At 41.0% G+C, this 19,058-nt stretch overlaps 2 protein-coding genes across 3 annotated transcripts in view; one reads left to right on the plus strand and one right to left on the minus strand.

Moving 5' to 3' along the window:
• Window positions 1-3,464: 3,464 nt before the first annotated feature.
• Window positions 3,465-17,223, plus strand: mettl5 (methyltransferase 5, N6-adenosine). The gene is made up of 7 exons (XM_068035384.1): window positions 3,465-3,632; window positions 7,615-7,729; window positions 9,420-9,604; window positions 11,941-12,023; window positions 14,644-14,695; window positions 16,191-16,240; window positions 17,117-17,223. The coding sequence occupies exons 1-7, from the start codon at window positions 3,524-3,526 to the stop codon at window positions 17,156-17,158; spliced, it is 636 nt and encodes a 211-aa protein (XP_067891485.1). The 5' UTR covers window positions 3,465-3,523; the 3' UTR covers window positions 17,159-17,223.
• ssb (small RNA binding exonuclease protection factor La) overlaps window positions 16,487-19,058 on the minus strand; it is a 29,947-nt gene continuing 27,375 nt past the window's right edge. For both annotated transcript variants that reach the window (XM_068035383.1, XM_068035382.1), the window contains exon 12: window positions 16,487-17,378. In XM_068035383.1, the coding sequence (XP_067891484.1) occupies window positions 17,230-17,378 (149 nt within the window). In that variant the 3' untranslated portion in view covers window positions 16,487-17,229. The remainder of the gene's footprint in view (window positions 17,379-19,058) is intronic.

Raw genomic sequence — 19,058 nt, forward strand, 5'->3', positions numbered from 1 at the left:
GTACATAAAAAGGAAGAGAGTAGCTAAAGTAGACGTTGGTCCCGAGAGGCAGAGACAGGAGAAATCATCATGGGGAATGAGGAAATGACAGGGACATTGAACAAATATTTTGTGTCTGTATTCACAGTAGAAGACACAAGTTCCATACCAGAAATAGGCAGTAACCTTGGGGCTAAAAAAAAGTGAGGAAATTAAGGATAGTGATATTAGTCAAGAAAAAATATTGGAGAAACTTCAGGGACTAAAATCTGACAAGTCCCCTGGACCAGATGGCCTACATCCTTGGGTTCTAAAAGAGATAGCTGCAGAGATAGTGGATGCGCTGGCGATGATTTTCCAGAATTCCTTTGATTCAGGAATGGTCCCGTCAGATTGGAAGTTGGCAAATGCTACACCATTTTTCAAGAAAGGAGGGAGAGACAAAACAGGGAATTACAGGCCAGTTAGCCTAACATCAGTCATTGGGAAGATGCTGGAAACTATTATTAAGGAAGTCTTAACATTGCACTTGGAAAAGCATAGTATGATTTGAACGAGTCAGCATGGTTTTACTAAAAGGAGATCCTGTTTGACAAATTTATCAGAGTTTTTTGAGGATGTAACTAGTAGGGTAGATAAAGGGGAACCAGTAGGTGTAGTATACCTGGATTTTCAAAAGGCATTCAATAAGGCGCCATACAAAAGATTAATAGGCAAGCTAAGGGCTCATGGTGTTGGGGGTAATATATTAACATGGATAGAGGATTGGTTAACAGACAGGAAGCATAAAGTGAGCATAAATGGGGCATTTTCAAGTAGGCAGTGAATAGTGGGGTGCCACAAGGGTCAGTGCTGAGGCCTCAGCTATTGACACTCTATGTTAATGACTTGGATGACGAGACAGAGAGTAATGTATCTAAGATTGTTGATGATACAAAGCTCGGTGGAAAAGAAAGCTGCAGGAAGGATGTAGAGAGGCTGCAAAGAGATATAGACAGATTAAGTGAGTGGGTAAAGAATGAGAGACAATCTAATTGAGACATACAAGATTCTGAAAGGGGTTGATAGGGTAGAAGCTGAGATATTGTTCCCACTGGTCTGGGAATCTAGAACACGGGGGCAAAGTCTCAGGATAAGGGGACAATCATTCAGGACTGAGATGAGGAGAGATTACTTCACTCAAAGAGTTGTGAATCTTTGGAATCCTCTATCCCAGAGGGCTGTGGATGTTCCATCATTGAATACATTTAAGGCTGGGATAGTTAGATTTTTGGTCTTGCAGGGAATCAAAGGATATGGGGAGCAGGCAGGATAGTGGAATTGACCCCCAAGATCAGACATGATCGTATTGAATGGCGGAGCAGGCTCGATGGCCATATGGTCTACTTCTGCTCCTATTTCTTGTGTTCTTATTCGAAGGAGTGCCAACTGCAGAAAATTAGATTTTGTGTGTCTTCTGCTTTGCACCAGTGCTGAATTTGCATTTTTAATCTGGATTAAAGACAGAATATGACTTCAGATTAAAGTAGGGCTCCCTGAAGGAGAGAACTTAATATGGCATTGACTGCAGTTCTAGTATCGTATCGAGAAATGCTGGAATCACTCAGCAGGTCTGGCAGCATCTGTGGAAAGAGAAGCAGAGTTAACGTTTCGGGTCAGTGACCCTTCTTCGGAGTTCTGATGTTTAACTGTTTCGAGATCAAAGATTCTCTCATCCCGAGTCTCTCATTTTAACTTTGGGCAAGAGCTATGCATTATTGGGGCAAGTTTTCAAGAGTTGCAGTTGTCAGAAACGTAGCCCACTTGATAATAATTTACACCAAGTCAAACTCTGAAGAAGTAAGTTTATTTAACGTTCTTGCAAGATCGGGTGTCCTACAAGCAGGCACACCGATCAACATATTCAGTTCATGTTTATACAATACAAATCCATTTTTCCACGCCTTTAGTTTACATTATTGGTTATAACATATTATGACACTAACCTATCCTATAGTTGCTACAGTCTCCTCCTCTGTTTACTTCTCCCCCTACTCTAACTTTCTAGCCCCTGACTCTTGTTTTTGTTTTACCTTATTTGGCTCTCCATTGTGTGTACCTAGGCTCAACTATCACCAGTAACCTGTCTCTAGATGCAGAAATCAACAAGCGCATGGGTAAGGCTTCCACTGCTATGTCCAGACTGGCCAAGAGAGTGTGGGAAAATGGCGCACTGACACGGAACACAAAAGTCCGAGTGTATCAGGCCTGTGTCCTCAGTACCTTGCTCTACGGCAGCGAGGCCTGGACAACGTATGCCAGCCAAGAGCGACGTCTCAATTCATTCCATCTTCGCTGCCTTCGGAGAATACTTGGCATCAGGTGGCAGGACTATATCTCCAACACAGAAGTCCTTGAAGCGGCCAACATCCCCAGCTTATACACACTACTGAGTCAGCGGCGCTTGAGATGGCTTGGCCATGTGAGCCGCATGGAAGATGGCAGGATCCCCAAAGACACATTGTACAGTGAGCTCGCCACTGGTATCAGACCCACCGGCCGTCCATGTCTCCGTTATAAAGACGTCTGCAAACGCGACATGAAATCGTGTGACATTGATCACAAGTCGTGGGAGTCAGTTGCCAGCATTCGCCAGAGCTGGCGGGCAGCCATAAAGACAGGGCTAAATTGTGGCGAGTCGAAGAGACTTGGTAGTTGGCAGGAAAAAAGACAGAGGCGCAAGGGGAGAGCCAACTGTGCAACAGCCCCAACAAACAAATTTCTCTGCAGCACCTGTGGAAGAGCCTGTCACTCCAGAATTGGCCTTTATAGCCACTCCAGGCGCTGCTTCACAAACCACTGACCACCTCCAGGCGCGTATCCATTGTCTCTCGAGATAAGGAGGCCCAAAAGAATTGTGTGTTTTAACCTGCAGCTGTCAGCCTTTATCTTAGTGGGGCAGTTTCTTATTCACTACATCCTTTGTTCTAACTCTTGCTGTTTTTCTTTTCTCTGCCTAAGCACAATTTTTAACTGCTGTACTATCTCAAGGTCTTTACTTACATACCCTTATCAGTTCTCTTTTTCAGTGATTTCATTATGTTGTGTCGAAATGACTTCTCGGTAATTTTCCACAAGTTGTAGAAACAACATTTCAGTATTTCTTATTCTCACAGTCTAGCAACAGCTAAGCAAGGTGAAAGGGTACTTACTATCTCTGGCTGAAACCCATACCGCAGCTCCAGACCTTAATGTTCAGCTGCCTCTAAGGATGCATTTATGCGACCAACTATACTCGTCAATGGGGTGAAGCAGCTCCAGGTGGGACCTGATCCTGGTCGCTTTTTTCACCCGTACGAGTGCTGAATTACTAATTCCCTTTCTTGCTCCTCTCATGTTTCCCTTCTCCGAATACTGTTTGTTTCTTATTTGAACTTTGCACTTTTCCTTTCTCACCAGAAACTTCTAAATTAGCGCATGCTCTAATTTGTGCTATCGGAACCAAAGGATCGGACTGTGTTTGTAGCCGGGGATTTGAGTCGGGTGCACACGATTAGGGACAGCAATGAAACCTTTAAAGCTGAAAGAGCTGGAGAGTTTGCTGCAGCGAGTGGATGCATTTAAGCAGCCGAAGTTACTTCTAGAGCAATATCCCACTAGCCCCCATATAGCAGGTAAACGGTGCTCATCAAGATTGTATTTCCTTTCAAGTGTGTGAAGATTATGTATTGATAATGTTAGTTAGGATTTGGCTCGCTCAGCACCATGCAGTAAGGTTACCTCTGAGAGTTAAGAGAAAATGTTTAGTTTTAATCAGCTAACTATTGAAGTAAACGTACAGGAGCCAAGCCATGTTTTGTAGCGCACACTCGTTTTGACGTTTTAACCTTTATTCTTGAATCTATTTTAAATCCATATGTTCTTTCCTGGGTAGTGAGTGACCCTGTTGACCACTCAACTTCCCCTCTTAACCCCTATGTTAGCTGCATTACCAATCACTTCTTTTCCTTCGATATGACCTTTTCCTTTTCAAGGCCACGACCACCCCACTTCGTCAAAAAAAACCCATCCAATTCGTCCATCCGTCCTCCACAACAGCTTGTTGTGTCTTTACTGGTGAAGATCGAGCTTTCAGTTGCCTCAGCCCTGATCTCAAACTCGCTTTCTGAACTCTTTCTTTCCTTCTTTTCTCTTCCCTTTAAAAAAAAATATGTTCAAAACCCGTTTTAAGTCACCCTTCAGTATCATCGATATCTCAACATTCATATCCCATGAATTTCCATTTGTAATACACTAATTTTTAACATTAACTATGCAAATTATCACAACCTAAATATTATAGATTCCACCTGCAAAATAGCGTTACTGAATGTAGCACTGCTATCTGTCCATTATTAATTTGTAATTTTTCTTCAACCACTGCCAACACTGTTCTATGCTTTGAATTAGATTGTGATCAGATTTCCCAGAATTGGGTTTGTGCCTCAAAAAGCTCAGGACTTCATGAAATATAGTTATTTCTACCTGTTCCTGATGTTATCTGTCAGGGTTAGAGTTTCACAATTCCAAGGCCTGAATAGAAAGAATTCTGAATTGCCTCCAGCTCTCAAAATAGGAAGCGTAATTACACTTCCCATATATCAAATATTACTAAGGGTAGCTTATAGCCAAAACAAGAGATCTAATCTTGCCTCCCTATAAAAGTCATGGCTAGGAATGCAGATGAAGCCTCTTAATTAACCCTTTGAACAGTTTACCCATTATTTAAAAAAAAGACTGACAGAGCCAGAAGCAACCCCAGCCCATTATATTGACCTATTTCCTCCAAATGCATTGTCCCTCTCAAAATTAGGCACAATAGGAAGATCTGAGAACCTATGTAGCCTGAGGTGAGAAAAGGATCATTGGACTGAGTCAACTCCTCCACAAGAGCCAGGTAATATCTTTTCTCCAGTTAGATGGCAGCTGATCCATCACAATTTCGAGATTTGGTAGTACCTACCACTATTCCTTCACGTTCAGCCTTTCCAAATGGTGGCCGAGGAGACCATAGGAGCAATGACCAGCCTCTCCCTGTCACTTTGTGGAGTTAGAGGACACCTTCAAAGTGTAAGCTAGCACAGCTCTTGCCATGAACTGCAAAAAATTGTGTTCCCTTTCCTAATCATGGAAAGTGTAGCTCTCTATGAAACAACTGTGGCTGAATATCTATGGGAGATAACCCAATCTAAATGAATGTTCACAGTAGAGATGTTCTTAGTTCACTTAGCACAATTACCACCTTTTCAAAAAAAAACACGGCCCACAATCTGTAACCTCATGGCGGCATATCCTCCACTCTACCATTACCATCAAGCCGGGGCATCAACCCTGGTTCAATGAAGAGTGCAGGAGGGCATGTCAGGAGCAGCACCAGGCATACCTCAAAATGAGGTGTCAACCTGGTGAAGCTACAACCCAGGACTACTTGCATGCCAAACACCAGAAACAGCATGTGATAGACAGAGCAAAGCGATCCCACAACCAATGGATCAAATCTCAACTCTGCAGTCCTGCCATATCCAGTCATGAATTAAACAACTAACTGGAGGAGGTGGCTTTACAAATATCTCTATCCTCAATGAAGAGGGAGCACAGCACATCAGTACAAAAGACAAGGCTGAAGCATTTGCAACGATCTTCAGCCAGAAGTGCGGAGTGGATGATCCATCTCGGCCTCCTCCTGAAGTCCCCAGCATCACAGATGCCAGACTTCAGCCAATTCGATTCACTCCACGTGACATCAAGAAATGAATGAAGGCACTGGATACTGCAAAGGTTATGGACCCTGACAACATTCTGGCAATAGTACTGAAGACCTGTGGTCCAGAACTAATTGCACCCCTAGCCAAGCTGTTTCAGTACAGCTACAACATTGGCAGCTACCCGGCAATGTGGAAAATTGTCCAGGTATGTCCTGTACACAAAAAGCAGGACAAATCCAACCGAGCCAATTTAACCCCCCCATTGGTCTACTCTCAATCATAAGCAAAGTGATGGAAGGTGTCATCGACAGTGCTATTAGGCGGCACTTGCTTAGCAGTAACCTGCTCAGTGACACTCCGTTTGAGTTCTGCCAGGTTCTGACCTCATTACAGCCTTGGTCCAAACAAGGACAAAAGAGCTGAACTCAAGAGGTGAGGTGAGAGTGACTGCCGTTGACATCAAGGCAGCATTTGACTGAGTATGGCATCAAGGAGCCCTTGCAAAGCATGAGTCAATGAGAATCAGGGGGAAAACTCTCCGCTGGTTGGAGTCATACTGAGCACAAAAGAAGGTGGTTGTTGAAGGTCAATCATCTCAGCTCCAGGACATCACTGCAGGAATTCCTCAGGGTAGTGTCCTAGGCCCAACCATCTTCAGCTGCTTCATCAATGACCTTCCTTCCATCATAAGGTCAGAAGTGGGGATGTTCGCTGGTGATTGCACAATGTTCAGCATCATTCGTGACTCCTCAGATACTGAAGCAGTACGTGTAGAAATGCAGCAAGACCTGGACAATATCTAGGCTTGGGCTAACAAGTGGCAAGTAACATTCACGCCACACAAGTGCCAGGCAATGACCACCTCAAACGTGAAAATCTAACCATCTACCCTTGACATTCAATGCCATTACGATTGCTGAATCCCCCACTAACATCCTGGGGCTTAACATTAACCAGAAACTGAACTGGAGTAGCCATATAAATACCGTGGCTACAAGAGCAGGTCAGAGGCTAGGAATCTTGACTTCCCCAAAGCCTGTCCATCATTTATAACGCACAAGTCAGGAGTGTGATGGAATACTCTCCACTTGCCTGGATGGGTGCAGCTCCAACACTCAAGAAGCTCGACACCATCCAGGACAAAGCAACCCGCTTGATCAGCACCCCATCCACAAACATTCACTCCCTCCACCACAGGCATACAGTGGCAGCAATGTGTACCGTCTACAAGATGCACTGGAGCAATGCACCAAAGCTCCTTAGACAGCACCTTCCAAACCTGTTACCTCTACCACCTAGAGGGACAAGAACAGCAGATGCATGGGAACACCACCATCTGCAAGTTCCCCTCCAAGCCACACACCATCCTGACTTGAAACTATATCGCCGTTCCTTCACTGTCACTGGGTCAAAATCCTGGAACTCCCTTCCTAACAGCACTGTGGGTATACCTACCCCACATGGACTGCAGTGGTTCAAGAAGGCAGCTCACCACCACCTTCTCAAGGGCAATTAGGGATGGGCAATAAATGCTGTCCTAGGCAGTGACACCCACATCCCATGAATGAATTAAAAAGCTTATAACAAGCCATGTGACCACCAGCGGGCAGGATGTCCCTGGTTCTCAGTATGACTGAACCTGTGCAACCAAGGACAAGCTAATCAATCAATCCCAGCACAACTATGCTAAGAAACCCTTTATATGTGTCTCCCACAAGCACAGTAGAATCAAAATATACAATGGGTTCATAAAATGTGAATGCAAATTTGAAACTACAATAAAGTGTTTAGATGGTGAATTACAAAGGCATTCACTTCATGATCTGCTGTCCTCATCAAATTAAAATATTTTCTTACTGTATTGTGGAATGATATCCTAATAGTAAAGTAAATGTTAATCTTCTCATTTTAGCACACATGCTGTATACAATACACACAACATTCGATGACATTGAGAATAAGTTGGTTGGAGACCTGGGGTGTGGATGTGGAGTTCTGAGTATTGGAGCAGCTATGCTAGATGCAGGGTATGTGGAATGCAAAATGCAACAATCAAAATTTACATTTTATTTTAGTAAAATAAAAACTTGTCCTGTATGCAACTTCATAAATTTTTACAAATCAGCTGTAATGTTGCTATCATGACCATTTTCATTATGCAACAATTTTAGTTCATTGATTTATGTCTGAATGTAAAGTAATTCCAATTTTCAAATATGGAAACATAAGTATATATTTTCTGAAGGGTTAGCTTCTGTCTCTTAGTTAAATGACCTTTCCTTGGCAGTGATAATACAGGCCCTGATCCATTCTTTCTGGAGTTTAACTGCAATTACTCTGGCCTGGATTTAAAATAACTTACACTTATTTATATAACATCTTAATACATCCTCACACGATCCCAGAGCTTCCTTTCAGGGTCAGTTGTTGATGTAGGTAAATGCAGCAGTCAGTTTGTACACAACAATGTCCCATAAACAAGCGAGATGAAATGAACTGTAATACCCCAGAAAGCTACTTGGCTCCAGTTCTATCGTTCACCAATCTTTACACACTTTTAGAAGCATTTATTTAGAGTTACACATTACAAGACTGCACCTCCTAATCCAACAGCCACAGTTTCAGTCTGTCTATTTATAGGGGCACAAGTGAATCCTCAATTAATGCCTACCACCTGCACACAATTAAATACTTAATATACAATTAACATAAATGACCAGTTTTTGGAATGGTGTTCGCCAGGACATCAGGAGAACTCCCTGCTTTTATGGTGCTATGGGATCTTGATCAGAAAAACAGGATCTCTCAATATTTCACCTGAAAGATGCCACTTCTGACAATACAGCACTCCATTCGTACTGAACCAAAGTGTCAGCATAGATTAGGTGCTCAAGTCATTCTACGCAAGCGATGAAAATGCTATCAAATTGGTAAAGCTCTTCAAAAGCATTGATACAGACTTGATGAACTAAATAACCTCCTTCTGTACTGTAATCTGTTTCTATGTTAGGCGGTGATAATCCAGACTTAATCGTATCCATTACATATTTCAGTATAGCTGGGGATGGTTATTTAATATTTCAGCTGACATATATTGCAAACAAAGTTCTTGCAGTAATGAGGCAACTCCAAAGACAAGAGTAGTTTTTTTTTTGGTTTACTTTATTTCTAACTAGTCCATCTCCAGTGGTCTGTACTTGTTTCACTTTCTATTTTCTCTGCTTCGGTTTACCTTCGCCATTACTATCAATTATTAAATTATTGTGGACCTCTGTTGGAGATAGGACTGGCAGATAAAACACTAGCTTTAGTTTGACTGGGAGGAACTGGAAAGTGGAAAGAGGACAAGTCGAAGTAGTAGTTTCCAGCCAAAAGTTTTAGCTTTTGGTGTGTGATGTAGCATCAGCCAAGCAAGCTATAGCAGTTTCATTCTGTGGGCTTAGTATACCAGATGCACCTGTTTAGGGTTAATACATGTTTTAAAAAAAATTTAAGGTTGTTATCTGCTTCAAAGCACATTTGCATAGATCACCTGGAGAAGCCATTCTCATGTTAAACTTTGGTAGTGTAATTTAAAACTGCAGACAAACCCAAGTATTGTGAAGAATTCAACCCCGGAAGATAAGCTTACACCACTATACAAAGTATCCTACCACAGCAACCAAGGATCAACGCAAGAAACATTCCTCTCATTGGGTTGTTTTTCATCTTTTTCAGATTATGCGTGGGATTTGATATTGATGAAGGTGCACTTGACATATTTACCAGAAATGCAGAGGAATTTGAATTGGCCAATGTTGATATGGTTCAGTGTGATATCTGTTCTGTAATGACTGGCAAATTATCAAAGAAATTTGACACCATAATAATGAATCCACCATTTGGAACAAAGCATAATAAAGGTAGATTGAATGTTTGACTTTGTTTAGTGTACTTTTGAAATTTATTTAAGTGGAAAGGTTGAAAGTATTTTCTCCATAATTTGATTTACAGTTGAAAGTATATTCCAGCAGAAATTTAAGTAACTGTAGCAATACATCTGTTAATCTATATACAGCTGAATCTAGATATTTGAATTTCTAATGCTGTCACCTCTCCAGCTGTACTTGAGTATACATTTACAAAATATTTTACTCAACACCTCTTGCATACTGCATCAGATCCTTAATTTACATGAATTGTGAAACCAGATGTCAAAGCCTCCCTCATGTTTCACACAGTCACATGTAGTTAATAGATAATACATGATAAACTGGAAAAGTGGCAGAAAACAGGTCTGAAAATAATTCCCAAACATAAGTAATAAATTGCAATATGCCTAGTATATAGCAACAGATTATCTAAGAGACCAGGTAACATAGTAAATTTGCACTGTCCTTTCACCTCCAGGACCTGGATTCAGATTCACCTAAGAATAACAAAACTAAAAGACAGTTTATACAGTTTTACCATTGCATTTTAAGACATGGGCTGGAATGTTATGCTCCCCAACTGAGCAGGGGGGGGGGGGGGGGGGCCATTCCCGAACCCCCTCCTGTTTGTTTCCAATTTACGTGTGGCGGTGAGAAATGGCCCACCCTTCAGGCCAATTAACTGGCACTGAAGGGCCTCTGCCCACCACAGGTATTGATTGTATCCTTGGCTGACGAGCAGCTGACATCTCAAAGCCCACCTGGTAAAACCATGTCGTCATCTTGCGGCTGGGGGAGGGGCCCTTCTGATTGTGGGGCACCAGGTGCCCCATAAAGGTCCAATGCACAAGACTCCCCTACTCCCATAACCAACCCCCCCTTTCCTTGCTGGGGCCCAAGCGATTGACCCGATGAGGCCCTAAAACTTACCTTTTTTCCAGGGCTGATCATCATCTTCCACTGGCTGAGAGTAATCCCAGCAATGGCCAGCACTTCTCAAGGAGGTGGAAGTTCTCTTCTTTTCCCCCACCCAGAGTAATTAGGGACCTGAGGAGCATAAAAATCCAGTCTGGCTCCCCCACCCAATGACAAATTACAGCCATGGCGTCCAAACTTTCTTTGTAAGCACCTTAGTTGCAAATGTTTGTGGTCCATGTCATGTCATATATACACTATAGAAGTCTCACTGATCACTACAAATTAAAAACTAATTTGTTTAAAAGAATATGCATTCTCATGACCACAATATCTCAAAACACTTGACAGTGAAATACTTTAAGTGTAGTCACTGTTGTAATGTAGGAAATACAGTAGCCAATTTGCACACAGCAAAGTCTCATGAGTAGCAATGAGATACATGACCAGATTATTAGTAATGTTGGTTAGTTATATATTGGCCAGGACCAGAACTGCCCAGCTCTTCCTTAAACAGCACCATTGTACCTATTACATCCACTTGAGTGGGCAGATAGGACCTCGGTTTAATATCACCCTAACAATTCAGTATGCTCTTGGTATTGCTGTGAAGTCAATTGAATATACTTTAGTTAAAATAAGTCCCTTCTACAGTTAGCAATGAAAAAATGCATGATAAAATTGTAACATTAATACTGTGGCAAATACTATCTTTCAGATGTTAAGTTACCTTTCAGGTAACCATAACATCCCATGGCTCTATTCAAAAGGAACTCTCCCACTGTCCTGATCACCATTTATCCTTAATCAAAACCCTCAAGAACAGATTAGGTGGTCACGTCATATTGCTGTTTGTGGGACCTTGCTCTGCACAATTGGCACATTTGCCTACGTAATTAAATGCAGTAAAAATAATTAATTGGTTTTGAAGTGTTTCTGGATGTTCCGAAGGTGCGCAAGATCCTATATGAACAGAAGTTATTTCTCGTATGAAGAGTTATCTTTTCGGAACGTAGAGAGAGTAGAGCTTGGCTGTATCAAACCTAATCCTCACCCAACAAATACACTCAGGTCTCTGCTAAACAATCAGAATTGGGAACCTAAGGGCACAGAAGCCAATTGCAGTACTGCTAATGCCATCTGGCTGACAACTAACTTAGACCTAGAACCTTCTGAGATTGCAGCTATTAATTCCCTTTACTAGTTGTACCCTTGAAGGAGATGGATTTTTGTGAAAGATAAGTAATTTTATTAAACTGTAAATTAAGTCCTACACCAACATAATTTAGACAAGTGAAATAAAACTTCATTTGATCTCTTTAGAGCTACAACCAAATAAAATGTAGCTAAGATCCTCATTGCATTAAATTCTTTATTTCAGAACTAATTTAATTGTATGCTTTCCTCAAAAGGTATGGACATGACATTCCTCAAAACTGCTTTAGATATGGCCAGAACAGCTGTGTATTCCCTCCACAAAACATCAACCAGAAATGTAAGTGAATTTACTTTGTAGATGGGTTTTAGATAAATCATTTGTAGAGGAGCAAACATCTTTCAAATATCTTTGCATTACTGATACAGTATGTTTGAGTTTATACTACCTGCTTTTGATGTAAAAATGACTACTTTTCCACCTCTTACACAAAACCAGATAGGACCAATGATCTTAATGTAAGCTTTACTTCCCTCCTTCATGTTAATCAGAGAACTCCTAAGGTTCATGGGGAAACCTTTGCAAGCTAGTTCAATGAGCATTCAGCACAACTGGTCTCTGTTGGCATTTATGCTCCACACGAGCCTCTTCCTATCAGATTTCATCTAACCATATCAGCATACCTTTCTCCTTATGTTCTCAACTAGCGTCCCCTTAAATGCATCTATACTATTTACCTTAACTCCTTGTGGTAACACATTTCACATTCTTATCACTCTTTGGGTAAAGATGTTTCCTGAATTCCCTATTGGATCTATTGGCAACTATCTTATAGTTATCTTATCGTTTTGGACTCCCCACAAGTGGAAAAGTTTTCTCCATGTCTACCTCATCAAATCCTTTCATTATCTAAAAATCTATCAGGTCATCCCTCAACATTCTCTTTCCTAAAGAGCCCCAGCTTGTTCAGCCTTTGTTTTGTTATCATCCTCTAGTCTCCATTGCCTCTATATTGTTTTTCTAATATGTACTGTGCTCAGAGCTCTAAGTGCGATCTAACCAGTTCTCTTTCCCGAATACAGTTGCTTTCCCCTCTATTATCTCACCCAACAGGTTTTGAGAGAGCTCATGCGACTTTTTCCTGAAGCAGAACCCATGGACACATCTTCGTGAAAACCATCAGGCATGCACTAACTTACACAGCAAATATCAGAGTAGGCCACTCAAGCCTGCTCCGCCATTCAATAAATTCACCTACCCCCCAATAACCTTCTACCTAAAGGCCTGCTCGGGTCTGCAAAGACAAAAACCAACCCGAGCCAAAGTCCTTCCATTTTATTCCTGCGCCCAACCCAACCATCAGTTAACTTAACTTTTTTTTTTTACTTTGTTGCTGATCTGCACAAGCTTGAAATAACTAACAAAACCACCTTTCTAGTCCAAAAATTAACATTGGAACCACTTACCTGTGATAGAGAGCGTCCGACCTGGCCCAACCTGAACTAGACACGTCGTCGGGTTCAGGTCGGGTAGCAGGCTTTTACTTCCACCCCCTTGCTCATCAAGAATCTGTCTACCTCACGACCCTCAAAGAATAAATTTCTCCATCTGTGTCTTAAGTGGAAGACCCCTTATTTTTAAACAGTGACCATAAGTTCTAGATTCTCCAAGGGAAAACATCCTATATCCACACCCACCCTGTCAAGACCCCTCAGGATCTTATGTTTCAATCAAGTCACCTCTTACTCTTCTAAATTCCAGCGTATACAAGCCTAGCCTGTCCAATCTTTTCTTGTAAGACAGCCTGCTCATTCCAGGTATTAGTCTAGCAAACCTTCTCTGTACTGCCTCCAACGCATTTATATCCTTCCTTAAATGAGACCAGTACTGTACACAGTACTCCAGATGTGGTCTCACCAATGCTGAAGCATAACCTCCCTACTTTTGTATTCAGTTCCCCTTGTGATAAACCATAACATTCTATTCATTTTCCTAATTACATGCTGTACCTCCATACTAACCTTTTGAAATTCTTGTACTAGGACACCGAGCTCCCTCTGCATCTCAGAGCTCTGCAATATTTCACCATTTAGATATGCTTTTTTTATTCTTCCTGCCAGTGGACAATTTCACACTTTCCTACATTATACTCCATTTACCAGGTGTTTGCCCACTCACAACCTATCTACAGCCCTTTGTAGCCTCCTTATGCCCTCTTCACAAGTTACTTTCCTACCTATCTTAGTCATCAGCAAATTTAGCAACCATACCTTCGGTCCCATCATCTAAATCATTTATATAAATTGTAAAAAATTGAGACCCCAGTGGCACACTACTAGTCATATCTTGCCAACCAATGATCCATTTATGCCTACTGTTTCCTGTTAGCTAGCCATTCTTCTATCCATGCCAATGTTAGCCTCTACACAAAGAGCTTTTATTTTCTGCAATAATTATTCCCCAACTGACATCACAAAACTTCACACAAATTAATGATTGATCAGACTTGTTAGGATTGACATATTAAATGGTGTTTTAGCCTTGAAATACATTAGGGAAGCCTCATGTTACACATCTATGTTTACAAAAGGTTAATTACTGCAGCTTTACAGCAGATTCTTCTCAAATATGCAAGAAAGAGAACTTCCACATTGTCACTATCTGGTACTTTTTCTAGAAAGTCCACATGATCATCCAAAAAACAACAGACTGGGTCTCATTTGTGATGCCCAACTTGACTTGCTGGCCATCTCAAACACAATGGCCACTTAAACTGCCAGAGCTGCGACCCAGTATAAAATTAACACCTTCAAGAGGAAATAAAATTTTGAACATCAGCTTAAGGAAAATACACTAGGGTAATCCAAATAGTAATTGCCATTAATTCAAAAAAATAAAAAGGCTAAGTTTTTTTTGTATAAGAAAAAATGCTTGGTTTCACATGTGCTTTCCTTTGTAGCATATTCAGAAGAAGGCTGAAGAATGGAAGGTAAAGATGGAAGTAATTGCTGGTGAGATATACTAGTTTACTATGGTAAAATTTCAGTTGGTATTGCTTGCAAGGTTAATAGCTCCTATGTTGATTTAAATCCAGTGTGTTCCTTGAACTTTTTTTTGGCAAGAGTGGTTTGTACTTTTGTTTTTACAAAATACGAACACGGGCCAAGCAATATCCTGTTCAGATTTGATTGTCAATCTCTACTTATTGGTGCACAAAACTAGAGATCAGCATTTTCTATGAAAAGGGGAGGGGGTGATAGAGGAGTGAGCCAGGGTCACTGAGGGAGTGATTTGTTCAGAATGCTTAAAGGGAAGAGGAAGATGCATTTGGTGCTGGTATCACCCTGGACATACTGGAAATGGCAGAGAGGATCGTAGAGGCTGGTGGGTTAGAGGTTGAAGACAATGGGAATCCTATCATAGTTCTGGGAAGGAGAAGGGAGAGTGTAGAAAATAAAAACACTTAGTCCTGTGATCTATCAACCAAGGTAGAGGGAAATCATGTTAGAGATAGCAGAAACATTGGTATGTAAAGTGGCATCAGAACAGATGTAATGGAGAATCAATGGAACAGAGTCTTTACAAGAAGTGGGTGAGAGCTAGTGGGCTTAGTGGATCCTGATCCATAGCCTATCCCAGAAACAAAGACATAGAAGTTGAAGGGGAGAGTTTGAGTGGATTACATGAAAGCATGGAAATTGGAAGCAATGCTCATGAAATTTTCCAGGTGAAGGAGAGAGCAGGAAATGGCACTGGTAGTCAACATACTGTGGGAAAAAGTGGTGAGGGAGAATAGAGGAATAGAAAAAAAATGTTCCACATATCCCCTGAAAAGAAAACTTAGCCAGGACCCATATGGATTGCCACAGCAACATCTTTTATTTGGAGGAAGTGAATGGAGGCAAGGGAGACATTCAATGTGAGAACAAGTCCAGGCAGGCAGAGGAAGGTAGCAGTGGATGGGGTCAGGTTGGGCCCTAGTTCAAAGAAGCAGCAGAACACACTCAGGCTAGCCAGGTAGGGGTTGGGTGGAGGTGTAGCAGAATTGAGCATTTATAATGAGACCTTTCAGGAAAACTGATAGTGACAGTCAACAGCAGAAAGACTGAGCCAAAATAGAAATTATTTTTGTGGGGCAGAAACAGCCTGAAACAACCAGGGCAGTTATGTTTGTGGATCTTGGCATGGTGGTAGAAGCAGCCTGTATGGGGTTGCAGGCAGTGGAGGAATCTCCAGAGATCTATGACTGTCTTGGAAATGATGGCTTGATTTTTTAAGAGGGAGGGCAGGTGGAGGGTGTTGGCATTCTGCCTCTGCTAGGTAAAGGTCAATTTGCTGAACAATGCCATCTGTCAGTAGGTTTAATGTTAGGGTTGGAGTTGGAACTGAGAAAATAGAGTTTTCCATATTTCAGTTTCACCTCTTAAGAATGCAGTGCAAACAATTTATGTACAATAGATACCAAGAATGTAGATTTCTAAATTTACTTTTTTTTTTATAAAACAGAGCTGAGATATGACTTACCTGCATCATACAAATTCCACCAGAGAAAATCAGTAAGCCAGTTTACATTCCTATGTATATGTTGAATAAATGGTCAGCAGTTACTGATTGCAATTAAGACTGTAGCTGGAAGGGGATTTTTTCCCCCTGTAAAGAAGTTTGAGCCTTCAGCTGAGAGAGTCAGTGAAGGAAACATGCAACAGCTGGGTTCCTTAGCGTCTGTGCTTTAAGATAACAAAAGTTGGCATAATTTTTTCATACTTTTATTTTAGAATAAAGCCCACTAGAAACAAAGTTGGTGAGTTTAAATTTAAAGAGTAATTTTTTAATCTGGTCTCAACACTTGGCTCCAAGCCAGGTGGTGAGTTGTCAAATTCAAGACCTCCTGCCCATAAAATCTCAACATAATCAAAAAAGTTACAGCATAAGAACATGCCACTGGACTTAGGATGCTTATACTAGCTCTTCAACTGAGGTGATTTAATCCAACCTCTGCATCACAAACTGAGAAGCCAATGTTGTAATTGCTGCACATTACATGTGGGAAGGTGGATTTCAAACAGAACATTGCACAGCATTTACAAAAATATTTACTGTTCATGGCTGATCCAGTTATGCAAGGTCAGTATCAAACCTTTTACATATTTCAAAGAGCAATGTTCAGAGAATTTTCAGGTTATTTACAGTGATACAGTATTTTAAGACTAAAATTAATGTCAAACCTCCAAGGTACAGTATAGTATATTTAATTGCAGTCGTGTACTTAATCTCAGCAAGGAAATTAATACACTGCAAATACACCAAAGTAACAAATCAAATGTTTTTAACAGAAGTAAAATGCTTTTAAAAAAACATCTACATTTAAACTTGCATGCAGTTAAGGCATCTCCAAATGTACAACAGCTCATACTTTCTTTTTTAAATTCTAGATCGACATTGAAGTGGACTTCATACGGTTCTCATTTAAATAAATTCCATCCCTCTGGAAGGCATTCAACAGAAACCATGTTGATTAGAATGAATGTAGTTAAAACTCCTCTGATCAGGCTGTGTGGTCATTTTTGTCTGTTTGCAGGCCACAAATTGAATCTCTCTGATCGCCAGATTGATCTTCTGTTTTCAATTGTTTCGCTGCTGGCTCATCTACAGATCCAGTTTCTTCAAGGGTTTTCTTTTTTGGATTTGTAGCAGCTACATCAGATCAAACAGAAAGTTTAAAACTAAACTGTGAAGATTTTCAGTATCTAGCAAATATTCAAAATGAGGAACTCATTTAATTACGGGAAAAAAATCCCAGGCTGATACTGCCAGAGGCCCAACCAATTTCCTTTCAATACCCTCCCATCTCTGCAGATTGTCAGGGTTGTTCCAATGGAAACAGGGGTCACTCACTCAAACACAGCATATTCACTGTTGAGGAATAGGACCATCTAATGGTTTGGATGGAATCTGTCAGTTTGGGGCTTCCTAGGAGAAACTGCATTGGGCCACATTATCAACTTTTTAAAAACCCTTAAATATAACAATGTTTAGACATAAGAGCATCCAGCACATTTAAAGGTTCTCACCAAGTGAACATTTGGATTGAAAGGAAAATATTTGTACTTCAGTTGTAAACATACGAACTAGGATCAGGAGTGGGCCACTCAGCCCCTCAAGCCTGCTCAACCATTCAGTAAGACCATGGCTGATCTGACTGTAACCTCAACTCCACATTCCTGCCAACCCCCAATAACCCTGATCAAGAATCTGCCTCTGCCTTTTGGAGGAAGAGAGTTCCAAAGACTCTCAACCAAGATTTCTCCTCGTCCATCTTAAAAAGGCCAACCACTTATTTTTAAGACAGTGACTTCTAGTTCTAGATTTTCCCAATAGAGGAAACATCCTTTCCACATCCACCCTGTCAAGACCCCTCAGAATCTTATGTTCCAAATGTGACATATGCCTGCCCAATGTCTAACACTTCATGTAATTATTCATGTAGCAGGGGTAGGAAAGAATTCAAGGTATAGTGCAGAGTGGGTATGTTGAAATTATTAATGAGCCACACAAGGCTTTCAGTTAAATATTCAATTCTCATTCGTCTGGTGTCATAACTCCTTGCAGGGTACTTATATCCAGTAAGCAGCTGATCTTTCCAGACCTTGAAAAAGGCACTACTTGGAGAGCGATGGCAATCGGAGATCTTTGTTAACTCCACAGCAAATGTGCATTACAGATTTGCTTAGGACCCTTACAAGTTACAAGGGTAGTTGCTACTTCTGAGGAATAGCAAAACTTCCCACTAACCTCAGTAAATTATTGATTGACGATGCTTTAAGATTGCTCAAATACATACTTAAATTGTCAATACAACATGCACCAATTCGAGTCAACAGAAATCCTTTACTTGCACCAAGTGATGTCAAAGTTAAAAATAATGAATTTGTAGTGCAATCACTAGCAGTAGTAAACCAGAAGCCTGGACTATACCCTTGGAAACACATTCAAATACTGTGGAATTTAAGTTTAATAAATTTGAAATAAAAAGCTAGTCTCAGTAATGGTGACTACAAAACTACTGAATGGTTGTAAAAAAAAAAAATGATCTAGGTCACTACTGTTTGCCATGTCCCTTAGGGAATGAAATCTGTTATACTTACCTGGTCTGGCCTGTGAGAGATTCCAGACCCACAGTAATGTGGTTAACTCTTAACTGCCCTGAGGCTAAGCAGTTGTATAAAAACCACTACAGAAAAAAAGTCAAATAAAACCAGAAAGACCACCCATGTGCTAGACACGACAAAGGCACATCCTGCATATTGGGCTCTGCAAAGTCCTCATTAACATCTGGGGGCTTCTGCCAAAATTGGGAAAGCTCTCCTACAGACT

Source organism: Heterodontus francisci, chromosome 7 (assembly GCF_036365525.1).
Source record: "Heterodontus francisci isolate sHetFra1 chromosome 7, sHetFra1.hap1, whole genome shotgun sequence".
NCBI lineage: Eukaryota > Metazoa > Chordata > Chondrichthyes > Heterodontiformes > Heterodontidae > Heterodontus > Heterodontus francisci.